The sequence below is a fragment of the Diplotaxodon limnothrissa genome, linkage group LG1 (assembly GCF_057381915.1).
Source record: "Diplotaxodon limnothrissa isolate DT_005_m linkage group LG1, D_limnothrissa_male_GT1.1, whole genome shotgun sequence".
In the NCBI taxonomy this organism is placed as follows: Eukaryota; Metazoa; Chordata; class Actinopteri; order Cichliformes; family Cichlidae; genus Diplotaxodon; species Diplotaxodon limnothrissa.
The window spans coordinates 28,903,998-28,919,578 of NC_140596.1; the positions used below are offsets into that span (position 1 = coordinate 28,903,998).

Genomic DNA, 15,581 nt, shown 5'->3' on the forward strand with positions numbered 1-15,581 from the left:
AGAGATTTGACAGATGAGAGCACATAAATGAATCCGGTGACAGATCATGCTCAGTTCTTTATAAGCTGTCAGTAACAGTGGCTGCATTATTCATGAAGAGATGACATGTTTACTTTACCTTATTTACACTTCTCTTATTTATGCATGTTTGGCTCTCAGTTATCACCATTGTACTTTGTGCTGCCACATGCTTTAGCCGGGACATCGTAGGACAGTGAGGCTGTCATTTCTTTACGTTTGCTTCACTGTTAAACTGCGTGTTTTGTCTACATGCTAAAGTCCTGAGGTTGTCAGCGACTGTGCGTTGCTCAAGGAGCAAAATTCCTTTTTGCATTTTATATCTGTCGAGTTAACTCATCTTAGACATCATGTGATTCCATTCAGCGTGGTAGCACACTCACTGGCCACTTTATTAGGCACACCTTGCTAATACCACAGCTCCCTTTTGGGGTCAGAGGTGCTTTCATTCTTCACGTCAGAGGTGCTTTCATTCTTCATGCTACAGATTTAACAAAGTGCTGAAAACATTCCTCAGAAATATTAGTCCACATTAGCATGATAGCATCTCACGGTTGCTGCTGATTGAGATCTGGTGACTGTGGAGGCCGTTTGAGCGCAGAGAACTCCTTGTCATATTTAAGAAACGAGATGATTTGAGCTTGGCGACATGGTGTGTTATCCTGCTGGAAGCAGCCATCAGAACATGGTGGTGTATAATACTGGCTATACAGTAAAAATGGCGCTATATGTTACTAACAGGGCCAAGGTGTGGCAAGCAGCAATCCCCGACACCATTACACCACCATCACAATGCCATCAGACCAGGCAACATTTTTCCAATCTTCAGTTGTCCAGTTCGTAGCTTCAGTTTACTGTTGTCATCTGACAGAAGAGGCCGATGTGGTCTTCTGCTGCTGTAGCCCATCTGCTTCAAGGTTTGAGGTGCTGCATGTTCAGAGATGCTCTTCTGCGTACCTCGACTGAAACGATTGCTTATTTTCTTGTTCCTGTCTGTACAAAACAGTCTGGCCATTCTCCTCTGACCTCTGGGATCAACAAGGCATTTTTTTTTCTCTTTTTAAGACCATGTAGATGTGTAGATGGCCTTGTGGGAAAATCCCAGCAGATCAACAGTTTCTCTACCATGCCACATTCAGTCACTTAAATAACCTCTCTTCCTCATTTTGATTCTCAGTTTGTACTTAAGCATGTTATCATGACCATGTCTGCATGCCTGGGGGAACTGATTTGCTGCCAAGAGATTGGCTGATTACATATTTTCATTAACAAGCACTTGAACAAGTGTACCTAATGAAGTGGCCAGCGAGTCAGGCAGTAACACCAAGGAAACCTCTGTTACTCTAACCTTATTGATATTTTGCAGCTTTTTAAAACTGATATATCCATGTTATATTCAAGGATTGAGACACTAAGGTGCATTAAGTAAATTAAAACAACAACAATAACACAGAGTTAATAATCACTTATATCAATCACCGGTTTCTGAATAATAGACCAGCTAGCAAAATTGTTGTGAAATTTTATTTCATAATTCATTTCATTAGTTTTCATAACGGCATTACATACTTACACGCCCCTCAAGCAATGATTTATCTCACAGTGACGACACTAAAGCGACAACACACCATAACATTAGAGGCGGCTCCTGTAAGCAAAAGAAAACAGGCTAAAAAAAAATATGTTAAAAACATAGTCTGACATTTATGTTTATCTTTCGAGATAAGTTTAAAGTTGGTCTAGAATACCGATGAATGAAAATGAATTTCTGCCCAGTCATGTCAGTGATTTGATTATTATGACATAACATTTATCATTTCAAATGGGAAGTGTAGCCTTGCAGAGGTTACTTTTTGGAGGCTTTGTAAAGTGTGTAAAAGATGTTAAATAAGAACTGAGAATTGCTCCACTTGGGCCATATGGGTTTACTGCAACTGATTTCATGCTCGACATTACTTTGTGTAAGTGCCTGATATCTGCTGAAAGGCTGTGCGTTTGACTCTAAAGATTTATTCCACGATTCTTCCTCTAGGAGGCGCCAAAATGATTAATTTTCCAGGATAATGTTCATGTTTTCTTAACAAACTATTTTAGTTTTTAGGACATCAAATCAGAATAGGAAGTGAGAATCTCTCCAGACCAGTTATTATGTCACTTTGGGAGTGTAGCCCAAATATTTAGATAACGTATTTCAGTTGGCCAACTTTTTACCACAAGTGAAACATTTTTAGGGATCTTTTGGTTGTCTAGAGATTGGAAAGTGCGCTCTGTTGCTCTCTACTGGCAGCTCCTGTAAAATAAGCATTTAAATGAAACTGGTTACGTTTTGACCCATGCAAGTTTCCAAACAAAGCATGAATATTATCAGGCAATAATATTAAAAAGGCAGAGGAATAATGCTCAGCTGCATCATGCCTCAGGTGATTCTGAGACAGCTCGGCGGCTGCGTCTCAGGATGTTCAGATGCTGAGAAAACTGCTTTATCATTTATTGTCTTCACGTGTTGTACTCGCAGAATCTTTGTGGTGAAAGTGAAAGAAGTTGTTAAAGCACACCTTTAAAGCAAAAAATCTTTTCTTCTCCAGGTTAAGGACAGTTTTCTGAATGAATCCTGTTCTTTATAGTCCATTTTATAAATTCTCCAGCATATCAAGCAAACCAACTTCCTATATAAAAGAAAACGCAGAGCGATCACAGCTGGCATCCTGAACCATGGCTTAATGATTTACATTATGGGGGACTTCATTTACGTCCCCCAAAAATGGACACGGCCTGACGAAACATAATCAGGCTCACTGAACAACATGCTTATGTACTTACAGCCGGTTCACTGGTGCGAGCGCTTTAAGACATTGTTTTGACTTCTTTTCATGTGCAACCTTGAGCCTATATTTAGACTGTGCAACCAAGGGCTGCTCCTAAAGTGCTTCAGCTTCTCATGGTCACATTTGTCATTCACACGTGAAATTGGGTATAATTCTCTATATTAACATGTTCATCCACGCATTAGTGTTTGGTTGTGTCGGGGCCATCGGATGATGAGAAAAAGTTAAAAGAAGGTAAAGTTAACTAAAAAGGTGAAAACAGGAGAGTATGCAACCTTCTTAGCAAGCTTTACAACCTTCTCGGTTTGTGCATTAGACAAATAAGGGCCCCTCAGAGCTGAAAACACATTGAAAAAAAAAGCTGTGCTGGCTGCCACAGAAGTGGGTTTCCTTGCAATGCTGTTGTTTTGGTTTTCATCTTTCCTCTTGTCTTCATCGGGTAACGTGTCATGTGAGCCTGATTAAATGCTTTCACAATAAGGTTGTCCAATACACCACTACTACGTGTTGCTGGAGTTTTGACCTTTTTAGACTTTCTCCAGTCTGCAGACACCTTAGAAGCATGTAATCGATGTGTGTGCGTGTTTTCCTGAGCGTGCACGGCCACCTGAAAAAGTTACTTTTTACTCAGCCTGACCTCTGCAGTGTTGCCATCCATTATAAGTAAGAGTTATGCATAGTATTTATGGTGATGCAAATCCAAAAAAGTACTTTAACCTGTTAAACCTGCTATCGGCAGAGACAAGACGCTTAAACCACCACTCAAGTGACATGAGATTTGCTGCCTCCCTGTGTTATTTAAGACCACTTTTTTCTCACATTTTACTTTAAAGTCGCTGTTCAGATGTAATAGTGTTAATACTTATATCTATCCTGATGGACCAGAGACCATTAGAATATGTCATATATTCCTGATATTTTGTACTATTTACACCACTGTGGATACCCCCCCTCCCCCCCATGCTCCTGAGATATCTTACATTTTCACTGCTTTATGTATTTGACGAGTATAAACTGAGCAGCCGGTTGTTTCTGAGCCTAAACTCGTCCTCAGATAAGAGGAATTGAGGAGGTGAGTGTTGTGCTCCTGCTTACAGTGAAGCCTGATCATTACAACATCCCAATCAATTCTCCTGTTTGGAGACAGTTGCAGTGGCAGCTGCACTGTTGCTCAATTAGGCAGCTGTACAAACAAGCAGCCCATCTGCACGGGTCTACATAGGATCAGAAAAAAAGACACACAGTTGAGCAGCTGCATAGAGAAGTGACTTGGCTCGAAGTAAACCTCTCCTGTTATAAAATATGTGTGTGTCTCACCACAGGCACCAGGTCCAGCCTGATAGTTTGATCCAAACCACATTGAGACAAAGGTGAATCAGTTACGAATCCAACATGATTGACAAATTAGTAAAGTCAGAAAGCTGGACATGGTCAGGATATGTCTGTGGATGGTAAACAAACTGTTTTTTGTCTTGTCTTTGTTGTCAAACGCAGCGGTTCCTAAAAATGTTAACTAGATTGAGGAAATTGAGGATTTAGCCTCCTAACAGCACAATTACAGCAACTGCCAAACATCAAAGGAGATTACTTGAAGATCTTTAATGGTGTTCAGGGTCAGCATCAAATGACTTCAGATTGAGGTGGTCCTGCCATCTTGCACGAGGTGGGAAGAGCACAGACATGGTAAAGGCTGCACATGCCGTGCTGAAACAAAGACTGAACAGTCTTAAAGTTCGAGAGTAATAAATGTACTTAGATTGAAAGTGAGGGTGTTTTAATCACGAACAGCAGTTGACGACCTGGAAATGTGATCCTGCTGCCGCAGGCTGTTAGAGCCAAGCACCTGATGTTCTTTGTCACTATGTCATCTTCTCAGTGTAAAAGTAATGCCTTAAATATCTTGCATGCTGAGGAAAACAATTTCATTTGCTGAAATTGGCCATTACATATTTAATTCATGACTTGTTCTACTTTGCATGCAGTGGTATCCATTTAGCTAAGATCTAAAACTTCTTACACAGTAACAGCATTGTTCAGTCCCATAAGAAGAGCGCGGAGAGGTGAACACATTTTAAAACACCGGCTTTTTATTTGAACCCGAGCGAAAAAAGAATAAAAGAAAGGAATGAGTTAATTACAAAGTTTATGCAATATTAAAAGACAAAACTGCAGTTAACAGAAGACAGTGCCAATGTCCACAAACTACAATGTTAATCTAACATGCTCATGGTTATATTCCAAGATTCTGCCTTTTAAATTAAGGTAAATGAATAAATGACTAAAGCAGATATTATCATGTTTTTTTCCTTTACAGTAGTTTCTATTGGCAGTAGTCAGGTTTACATAATAATATATGATGCAATGTTCCACTCACTGACAAATCAGCCTGGTTAATGTTTACAGACTTAAAGGTGTTACAGTAAATGTGGTGCCACATGCACTGGAAACTGCGGTGCCATTTATCAAACAGATGAAGGGGTCCCAGGTTCACGGGTTTGTGTTACCCTTAGTGGCCCTCTTTGCTCAAGCTAATGTGTGATATCAGCAGTAACAAAGTACGCATGTGCTCCAGTACTGCATGTAACTACAGTACTGCATGTAACTACAGTACAGTTAAAAGTTTGTTTTTGGAGTTTTCAGTTTTAAGTCACTTTATGCTCCAACTATGTTTGAGAATCTAACCGGTTAAAGTTTCAACTCAAAACACAAGAGCACTTTTTAAACTGCTTGTGTGTTTTGTAACATCGTTCAGGACCCTGATGGCATTAAAGCCGCTAACACATTAATCTGTGGTGAACATGTAAAAGGGACCCATAGTACGGTACAAGGAGTACTCCATGCTGAGAATAGTCCTATAAATTCACTTATGTAAAAAGATTTTTTGCAGAACTTTTATTTGCAGTGAGGCATCTTTAACTTGTATTACCAAAATACCAGTCAGCTTTTACAGCATGGGCTCTTGACACTGGTGCAGTGGACGGTTGATTAAGATATGCAATACTGCAATACTCTCCAGTTTATAATCGGAGGTACCGGTATATCAAATAAAATATAATGTATAATTAAAATGGAGTTTGCATGCTCTCCCTGTGCCTGCGTGGGATTTTTCTCCCACAGTCCAAAAAATATGCTCAAGTTATCTTAATTTGTTATTATCTAAACTGCAGGTGTGAAGTTGTATTTTTACTCAGGTGTAAATAGAATTTGTATTCTATTTTTATCCTATTGTATATTTTATTCTATTTTATTCTACTGTATATAGTATTTTATTTTATTTTTATTCTATTCTATTCTGTACAGTATTTTATTCTTATTGTATTCTAATTTTTGCTATATAACTTTTGCACTGTCCACTTCCTGCTGTGACAAAACAAATTTCCCACGTGTGGGACTAATAAAATATCTTTTTTTTATCTTATGTGAGAGCGAATGGTTGTCCAGCTCTCTGTGTTAGCCCTGTGACAGACTGTACCCTCATGATGGATGGATGGATGGATGGAAACACAAATACAGAATCACAGCTGTGTCACACAACTTGCTTTAATTTATTAACATTGCACATTACAAAACACCACTAGCATTCCTCTGCTGAGCCACAATGTCCCTTTAATTTATTGTTTCACAATAAATATCAAGACAGGCTAATGCCTTACATCCCACCCTGTCAGCGGCAAAGGAATAAAAAAACAGAAATCTTCACAAGAAAACATCTTCCATCCTGAAGACACAAAAAGCAGCCAAGCAGTTTTAGTGAGAATGACTACTAGCATATAGCTGGCCCAGATTTGCAATAGGAGAAAACAGCAGAGGAAAAAGGTATACAAAATCTGATATGGATCACATACTTTCATGCATTTGGGAATTGTTGGGAAAATCCAATAAAGAATACGGAAAATATAAACAGAACATTTTTCCCCTCTTTCAATAAACTGAAGTTAATATTGTTTAATGACCTACGTAAAAGTTGTGTACATTTATTTAAATAAAAAAATGTTTTGGTTTCTTCTTTTTGAAAAAGGTAGGATTGTGGTTTTGAGGTTTCATGAGGAGGCTTCCCTCCTCCTGTGCCCTAGTCTGATGACATTCACATACCAAATTGTACCTTGTCCTCAAAGCTTTGGCGTTTGATGTAAAAGCCATAAAAACTTCAACTTCACAACAGCCAGGCCAGAAATGCAGTTATTATTGAGATCACTGATTCAAGTGATGTTCATTTTTTTGCTATTGAGATTATCCAGTATATTCTAATTGTCTCCAAACAAAGCTGTCTGCAAAGGCACTGTGATGTGCAGCAATGTCAAATCAAAACAATCCATAAATATTCGTTTACTATATAAAGACACAATCCGGTAAAGGCTTCGGTGCCACCTGTCTTCGTTATTATTATCCATCATTTGTTTTTGCCAGTTTAAAGAATTAAAACTTTGAGTTTCAGCAGGCGACACCTGAATACACATTTAGAAAAAGATAGGTTTAAAGATCGCCTTTTTGTTTAGGAAAGTTTCAGCCTTTGTTGACTGATGGGTTAAAACTGACTGATAATAAAAAATGGATTATTGCAGTGATTCCGGACTGAGGCTTTATATTCAAAGCTCAATAAAACTGCCTGTTTCTGGCAAGGCTAGTGAAAGTAGGACTGCAGGGTACCACGGCGGCGGACATCAGTTGTCCAGCAGTGGAAGCCACCACCCAAGGAGTTGGCATGGCGAATGTTCACCTTTATGGTCTTGATACCTGCATTTAAACACACACACACAGTTATGGAGCATTTTTTCTTATTTTTTGCTGAAATTGAGTTTACTAAAAATAAATAAGGTGGTGAAGGTGGGGGTGCTTATAGAGGCTCACCGAGGTTCTCAAACATTTTCTGAATGCTGGTTTCATTGGCGTCAACCATGACACGCTTCTCATCCAGCATCAGGACATTCATGGACAGCCATTTGGAGGACATCCACAGTGGGTGGTCTGCTCAGCAAGAGAGTGGGGTTTTTTTCAGTAAAAAAAAATAAATCTAAATATCATCTTTTTTTTGTGAGTGAAAGAAAATAATTTTTACTTTGAGTACCCACCATCGGGAATCAAAGGTATTGGTGGTTTTACAACTGTCCAGCCAGCCTTCTTGAACATGTCTACCTGAGGGAAAAGACAAAGAGCACTGGTAAGTTTGGGCCACTCTGTGGTGGTGGTGTGTACAAGTGTACCCAGAAGAGGGCAGCACAGCACTTCAGTACCTGGCGACATGGGCGATCAGGGTTTGACAGCACGAGTCCTGGCCCGATGATGTTAAACGTGGCATCAATGTGCATGGGGTTAGGGTCTTTGAAGGAGATTATGTGGACCTTGTAGGTTGGTGCCAGATGACGGCGCATCCACTCAATTCCCATGTAGTTTGTAACCTGAATAAAAAGCAGTGTGAAAGGAGAAGTTTCAGGAGCTTATCCAAGCTTCACATTCATATTCAGAGAAACATTCTTTTTTTCTGTAAGTGCAATGGATAAAAGAGAGATCTATATATGCGTGTGTGGGGGTTTATTGTGCATTTTACTACCATTTCAGCAGAAGATATCACCCATAGGATGTCATAAAATAAGCAAAATATCCTTCATACCTGGCTCCTCTGAACAAAGAGGTCCGTCCCAGCTCGAATAAAGTCAGCAGCATCGAAGCAGGGCTCGTGCTCCGTGGTCACAAACTTCCCCTGAGCAGCTAATTTGTGCCTGTCTTCCACTGTGCGGATGGGATAATCCTGAAAGGCACACATAAAAAGGATTTACACCCGTTTTGAGATATAGGAATAGCCTGCTGTCACACTATCATGTACAAAGCAATAAAAAAGTTGATGCAAAGAGGTTTGGTTTGCTATAAAGAACATAGACAAGCTGTTTAGGTGTTAATGCAACTTTGACTTAAGTCCTTGCCTTGAGAAATGACCACCTGGCTATGTTATAGCTCCCAAACTAAGGCCTCACCTGATCATACAGATCGTCGGCCATGGTTGGTTTAGGAGCAGTGGTCCACTTTGCACCTTTTCTGAAGTACTCCTTGATTAAAGGTCTGTAGGCTCGGTACTCAAAGAAACGAGCCCTCCACGCCATAGGAGCCTCGATGATCTCGTTTCCCACCACTAAAAGGATGTCTCTGGGCATGGCCGCATACATTCCTACAAGAGGGTCAACAGCAGAGAATTACTTTACAATGACTCATTTATAAACTGCAGTGTGATGCATTAACACCTTTATGTCACACATATTTGTCACACACATATTTCTGTCTTTTTACCTGATGAGGTGAAGTCTGGTGTTTTGTATTCCACAGACCAGTCGACGGGTTCTGGCCTCTTCACAACGACGCCCTCGTGACGCAGAATATTGCACATTTCTTCGATCTCAGCAACTGCTTTTTTCAAGTGGTCCGCAGGAAAAGACCAGCCCCCATACTTCTGGTAGAAGGGCCAGTACTTCTCATATGTGTTAGCCTGATGAGAGGTTTGTAGCATAACAACATGGAGTCAATCTGACAGCTGAGAGAAATGACAAGGATGCTTTGAGTCAAAGCATCTTCTGACAGCATTGCTTACTTTCACTTCCACAGTGAAGGGAGGCACGTGGGCATTTTCAGCTCGCCCCACAATCACCTCCTCCAGAGGGTCCCATTCATTGTAGCTGCAGACTGGGCATTCCTGAGGAACCGGCTCAGTAACATGTTCCTCTTCAACTACATGCTGTGGCTGTGCAGCTGCTGCACTTGAAGTGCTTTGCAGGGTCTTCTGCACCCATCCGTTCAACGCCCGGCCAAGCTGATGGAAGTGAAAACACATTAAGATTTTTTTTTGTATATATATTTTGCTGAACAAAAATTTCATGTACTTTTGCATAAAATCTTTGGATTTAATAGATCTTGTTTTCCCCTTTTGGATCAGTTCAGTACATATTTACACTATGTGCAGTAACAGATCGGTCTACATGAAGTTCCTATTTAGTGGTGTGTTTATTTTTATTTCAATGCCCCCAGCTCGCGTAGAAAGCGGCTGATCTGTGTGTTAACCGATAACACATTCAGGCTCCTTGGGTTTCAAAGCGAAAAAGCTTCCGTGAGGTTGATTGGTTTGGTGCCAAAGTACACGTTTTATTAAGAAGCCTTATCTCCACCGATAGCCTCTACAGTGTGGCCTCCGCTGGCTCGGGAACAGCTTCAGTGTCACTGAGTTTGAGAGCGCATCTGTGCCAAACAGCTGTTCACTGTCACTCAGGCAACCAGAAAAAAAAGCTTTGTCAGCAGTTAAGAAAATCACGCCAGTCACTGGAGGAAGATTTCTTGGAAATAATCGGTGCAATTACGATTTATGCACTGGATTAAAAAAAAAAAAAAAAAAAAAAATCCCCTCAGCTTCAGTTCTGCAACACGGTCTCCTCCAAACGGGGTCATTATGACTGCTTCGGCGCTTCTAGTGTTAATTAGACAAATAACAAATGAACAAAGCAATGAAGTGCAGCGGCAGATGTGAAGAGAAATGCCAAATTTAATCATATTTTCACAGTTTATTCGCTTTGACTGACTTGTGCTTTATAACAAAAACGCTGCTTAAGAGAAAAGAGAGAGTGAGCGAGCGCGAGAGAAAGACACAGAAGACATTAAACCACCGTAATACCAACCATTGCTCCGATCAGATGGGCAGCCTCGGCCCCCCTGCTACCTCCTCTCAGGCATCTTACTCGCAGCATTGTCCAACGTAATAGTGAGTGTGTCAGTGGAATCAAACGGCAGCGCAGGATCCACTTCTCAGTATGCTCATGAATGAAGACTCCTCAGCTCAAAGCCAACTTTATAGCTGTGGGACTACGTGCCTCTTAGGCCATTGGTCGCTTTTGTGTTGTGGGGGCAACGTGACTTGAGGAAAAACGCGTTTCTGAAACACAATCCCTTACGCCAGCACATTCTTATCAGGTGGACCAGCGCCGTTAAAAGTTTCCGCGAACATCTGAAAAGCGCTATTTTGACTACAGGCTTGTAGCGGGTTTGTGCATGATGCAAACTTGTTATCTGTAAAAATATAGATTCTCATGTGTGAGCATTATTATGATTTTAAAAAAGAAATGAAAACGATTTTTGGTACTGCAGTGCAGTGGGGTGCATCTTCTTTGCTTCGGCACACAATGCCTCAAAAAACAAATAAAGCAAGCAGCCCACCACTGATTTAAGATTTTATTCAGCTATTAAACGAGGGTTAAAATGATTCTCCTTTTAAAGATCTTTTAACCCCGCTTATTGTTCCAATTACAAAATAAAGGCACGAATAGTGAAAAGTATTTTAAATTAAACAAAGTGAAACTAGTACGTTGTTGCCAGCTCTTGAGAGCAGTCCTACTCTTAGCGGCTAAGAGGATTAAGTTTGTCGCGCATGCTCTATAAACAGGGGTGCACATAAGTGGGCCGCAGGTGCGCATTCGCTGTCCAAATAAAAGACGCGCACCAGATAAGAAGTTGCAACGCGCGTTTGCGTACATATAAAAGGCACTGTTTTTGTCCGCTAGAGTGGGATTTTCAAGGCATATTCTGCACCACATCATTTGTTTGAAGCCAGCTTACCCCCTGCAACTTTTCCGAGAACACGCGCTTCTTTTGCGGTTCGGACTCTAACTGCGAGTGTGAATAGTGGACCCAGGTGCAGACATTCTAAAACTCAAACTTAACTGATGATGAGCTGTTTATTAAAGCAGACAGAACAGTACAAAATAAAAGGGCAAAAACAATGCAAACTAAGCAATAACCTAAACTGGGTAAACTAGAAAGGAAGCACGAACTATGAAAAACCCTGGCAAACAGAAAAACAAAACTCTAAACATGGCAATGATAATGAGCGCATATATATGAAAACCTGAACGCAGGACTTGGCATGAGAACAACACAGACGATCCGACAAAGACTGAATGAGAACGCACAGACTAAATACACACAGGAGGCTAATGAGAGAAGTGGGAACACATGGGGTAAACAGCTGACACACATGAACATAACGACGTCCCAGTGGAAGAGTAACATTAGACACGATGAACAAAGGAACACAAGACCTCTTCAAAATAAAACAGGAAACATAAGACGCAGACATGACAACCTGAACTTGACAACGTAAGACAGAGACATGAAACACACGAAGGGCAAGGGAGACTTAACAGGGGTGGAAGACACAAGGGGAATCTAATAACAAAGAACTAGAACAACCTAGGCGTGATAAAAAATGAACTTAGAAAACCTGAAGGGCTTAAACATAAACTAAAACTCAAAACGCTGGGTCAAAAGACCCAGGATCGTGACGCAAACGCACGTACACTCCTGTCTATAAAAGCAATAAAATTGCAAGATGCCTGTTGAGATCAGTATCAATCAGTCATTCACAAAGCTCCTAAAAGTGTGAAAACAGGAGATGGCATAATCAAAGAGGTTGGCTGGGTCACCACATGCTTCCCTGGACTGTGCTCACACGAGTTTCACAACCTGGAGACCTCAGTGACCCCGGATATTACCTCGCTCTCTAAAAAAAAATGAAAATCTCTGGCTGATGCCCAAAGGATATGCTAAGATGATGCCTTCAGATACCCACCCCAATCCCCTCTATCCCTTTGAGACAGCATCATCTACCAGTCTAAAAAAGTCACAGACAATTTTGTGACAAGGTATTAGAAATGCATTGGCATGTCAGGCTCCATTCATGCATTCATTATCAAAAAGGTGAGGGAAAGCACTGAACGAAGCAGATAAATACACAGCTGGTGTACAAAGTACAGCGAGTCCCTGAAGTCTGCCTTATGGTACAGGAGAGGTAGTCTAGCACGTACAAACTCAGGAACCTCAGTATGGTCTTTTTAAAGCATGCCGGTTATCTTTAGAAGGCTTTTGTACCTTTGGACAGACCAGCCCGCACACTAGCGTAATACATACCAATCAAGTATTTCTTTTTCTTTTTCCCTGACCTCATTACCCCTTTGTGGTTGTCAGATGTCTGTCTGACCTTGGTACCTTCATGTACACATAATCCCATCATTGATTGCTATTGTACATACTGTTCCACTGTACCTTTTGATCATCAGCACAAGCAGACACACTGTCTGTATCTTTGAACTCCTCCAGTAAACACCCCACCTCGACAAACTTCAGAACAGGACTTTGGTTTAGTTGCCAAAAGTATACAGAAATGTTTCTTTACCAGACTCCTTAAAAATGTAGCAATCCTTAATATCAATCCACATTTTCTCTGTGCAGATAAATTGATATGATTGTGATAAAAAGACGACTGCAGACTGTAGCCAGCCTAACTAAACAATGACTGGATTGAGTTTTACCAAAGTTCTTCTTCAAGAAAGTCATCTTGGGGAACATATTTTGAATACCCTATTTAAACAAACTGTAATCCTCTGAGGTCGAGGGTTGAGGTTGACGTTTAGGCAAACTGTAAACAGTTTCTAATGTGTTGCCATTTTTTCATCTCCCATGATTGATGATGATGATGATGAGCCCATGAAAACTTTGGAAAACAAGTTTCAAAAGGCAAAAATTCCATTAGTTATTAGGGCTTAGGGTACTTTTTATCATTAAAGATGCCAATGAAATAAATAAATGTCATATAAGTTATTAAAAATATTTTTTAACATCTTCTTTGGCATGAAAACATTTCCCTTAAAATCTTTACTCATCTTTTACATGTTCACAAATCTGCACAATAGAGCCAAATAAGAGTAACCAGCAGCATAAGAGTGTGAACATTATTTAATATTCAGTTGTGATTTCAATGTTTATGATGTTTATGAAGTTAGGGGGAAAGTAGAGTTATTCCCTACCCAGTTCTCTTTTATATTTTTCTATCTTAAACAAGATGCTGGAAAGTGAAAGCTTCAGCAGCAGCAGACTGATGACAATGAATGAAATTTGAATGCCAAAAAAGAAAAGAGCGCCACCTGCAGGAATTTTACAACAGTTTGCAAAAATGTTCAGACTAAATAAAGAAAAATCCACAACAGTTACAACACAGACCGACAGAGAGCTGAGTGTTTAAACTTTATGTGCATGTGTGTGAGTATTTTTGTATGAATATGCAACCATTAGCATGCAGCATGTTGGCCACAGGACCAGAGGCAAAGATTAACAAAGTATCAAATATCAGGTCACATAAGATAAAGATTCAGATAAGCAATATACCTAATTTTATAATAATACAGCAACTATAAAAGACTAGACTAGTCGTTCCCCAAACGTTTTTCTTTTAGCAATCAGCAGTAAATGAGTGTTCCTGTCACAGGCTGTAATAAAAAAGGACGTAGTCACCTGGACTGGAAGTTCAACCAAATACAGGAGTAATTTATACTTGTATTGTTTCTGAAGTATGGAGGATTGTTGGGAAATTAATGCATGTATTTACAAAAATTACAATTTTTTTTTTTCAGTTAGGAGTACCACCTGGAAATTTCAGAATTTTGAGTTTTTGGTTTAGACCATATACGGGGAGAAACAGATACTTTGTGTTTTGGTGCAGCTTTTATGCTCAATCCAGCATAAAAGCTGGTTTTTCATGACATATAAATGTTCAAACATTGCCATGAATCAGAGATGGCGAAGGAGAAGTCCTGTGTTGATTTGAGATGGAATGACCCAATATTCTGTGAGCAGAACAAGGATTGTGTCACTCATATACTCACTGGCCACTTTATTAGGTCCATTTTGATAGTAAAAGGCTGAACCCCCTTTTTTGCCTTCAGAACTAACTTAATTCTTCGTGACATAAACGAAGGTGCTGGAAACATTCCTGAGATATCCTCATCCATGTTGACATGATAGCGTGACATAGTTGCTGCAGATTTGTCAGCTACACATCCATGATACATATCCCATACCATAACACCACCAGCCTGAACTGTTGATACAGGCAAGATCCATGCTTTTATTTCATTTAATCTAAATTCTGATCCTACAGATTGACTGCAGCAGCACTCATCGGACCAGGGAACATCACTCCAGTCTCTGCTGACTTCTGCTGCTGTAACCCATCTGCTTCAAGATTCAATGTGTTGTGCATTCAGATGTATTATTCTGCGTACTTTGGTTGTAATAAGAGTTTGTTTGATTTCCTGTTGCCTTACGATCAGCATGAAGCAGTCTGGAAAGTTTTGTCTGACCTTTGACAAGGGTAAGGTATTTTGGGCCAGAGAACTCATTATGTAGTTCATCTTTTTGAACTATTGGTGTAAACCCTATAGAGAGTTGCATGGGGAAATCTCAGTAAATCGGCAACTTCTGAAATACTCAGATCAGCCTATTTGACACCAACAATCATGACACATTACTTTTCTTCACTATGCTGATTCTGAGCTTGAACTTCAGCTGTCTATATGCCTAAATGCACTGAATTGCAGCCACGTGATTGGCTGATTAGATATTTGCTGGTGGGCGTACATTCATCATGTGACTCCATGGATGGCGCTTAAGCCTTCATTGATAACTCGAGTTTAACCACCAAACTGAAGGCTATATAAACAAGTGGTATAACTTTATTTGACTCCTTGACTAATGATGAAGCTTCAGTCAGGATACAAACCTTAAACTTGACATCTACCCAGTGAACACCATCCGCTCAAACAAGATGTTATGTTGTGTAGCACGTACCCACTTCACCCCTCACATGCCTCGTTAGAAACGCCCATAAGACTTTGTTATTCTCCAAAAGTTGCTGTCAGTTGTCTGTCAGCTACA

At 40.2% G+C, this 15,581-nt stretch overlaps 1 protein-coding gene across 1 annotated transcript; it reads right to left on the minus strand.

Annotated features, from left to right (window-relative positions):
* Nucleotides 1–6,373: 6,373 nt before the first annotated feature.
* Nucleotides 6,374–10,621, minus strand: gatm (glycine amidinotransferase (L-arginine:glycine amidinotransferase)). Its single transcript, XM_085356769.1, has 9 exons — nucleotides 10,496–10,621; nucleotides 9,421–9,639; nucleotides 9,123–9,318; nucleotides 8,813–9,003; nucleotides 8,452–8,589; nucleotides 8,075–8,239; nucleotides 7,913–7,976; nucleotides 7,692–7,808; nucleotides 6,374–7,577 (listed from the first exon to the last, which is right to left on the minus strand). Exons 1-9 carry the CDS (start codon nucleotides 10,562–10,564, stop codon nucleotides 7,465–7,467), a joined length of 1,272 nt encoding a protein of 423 aa, XP_085212895.1. The 5' UTR covers nucleotides 10,565–10,621; the 3' UTR covers nucleotides 6,374–7,464.
* Nucleotides 10,622–15,581: the final 4,960 nt, after the last annotated feature.

Coding starts and splice junctions, on each gene's coding strand:
- gatm (XM_085356769.1), bottom strand. CDS start 10,564: ATGCTGCGAGTAAGATGCCTGAGAGGAGGTAGCAGGGGGGCCGAGGCT. Junction 9,640..10,495: donor CCCATCTGATCGGAGCAATG/GTTGGTATTACG, acceptor CACTTCCATCAG/CTTGGCCGGGCGTTGAACGG. Junction 9,004..9,122: donor ACCAGACTTCACCTCATCAG/GTAAAAAGACAG, acceptor ACCCTCTTGTAG/GAATGTATGCGGCCATGCCC.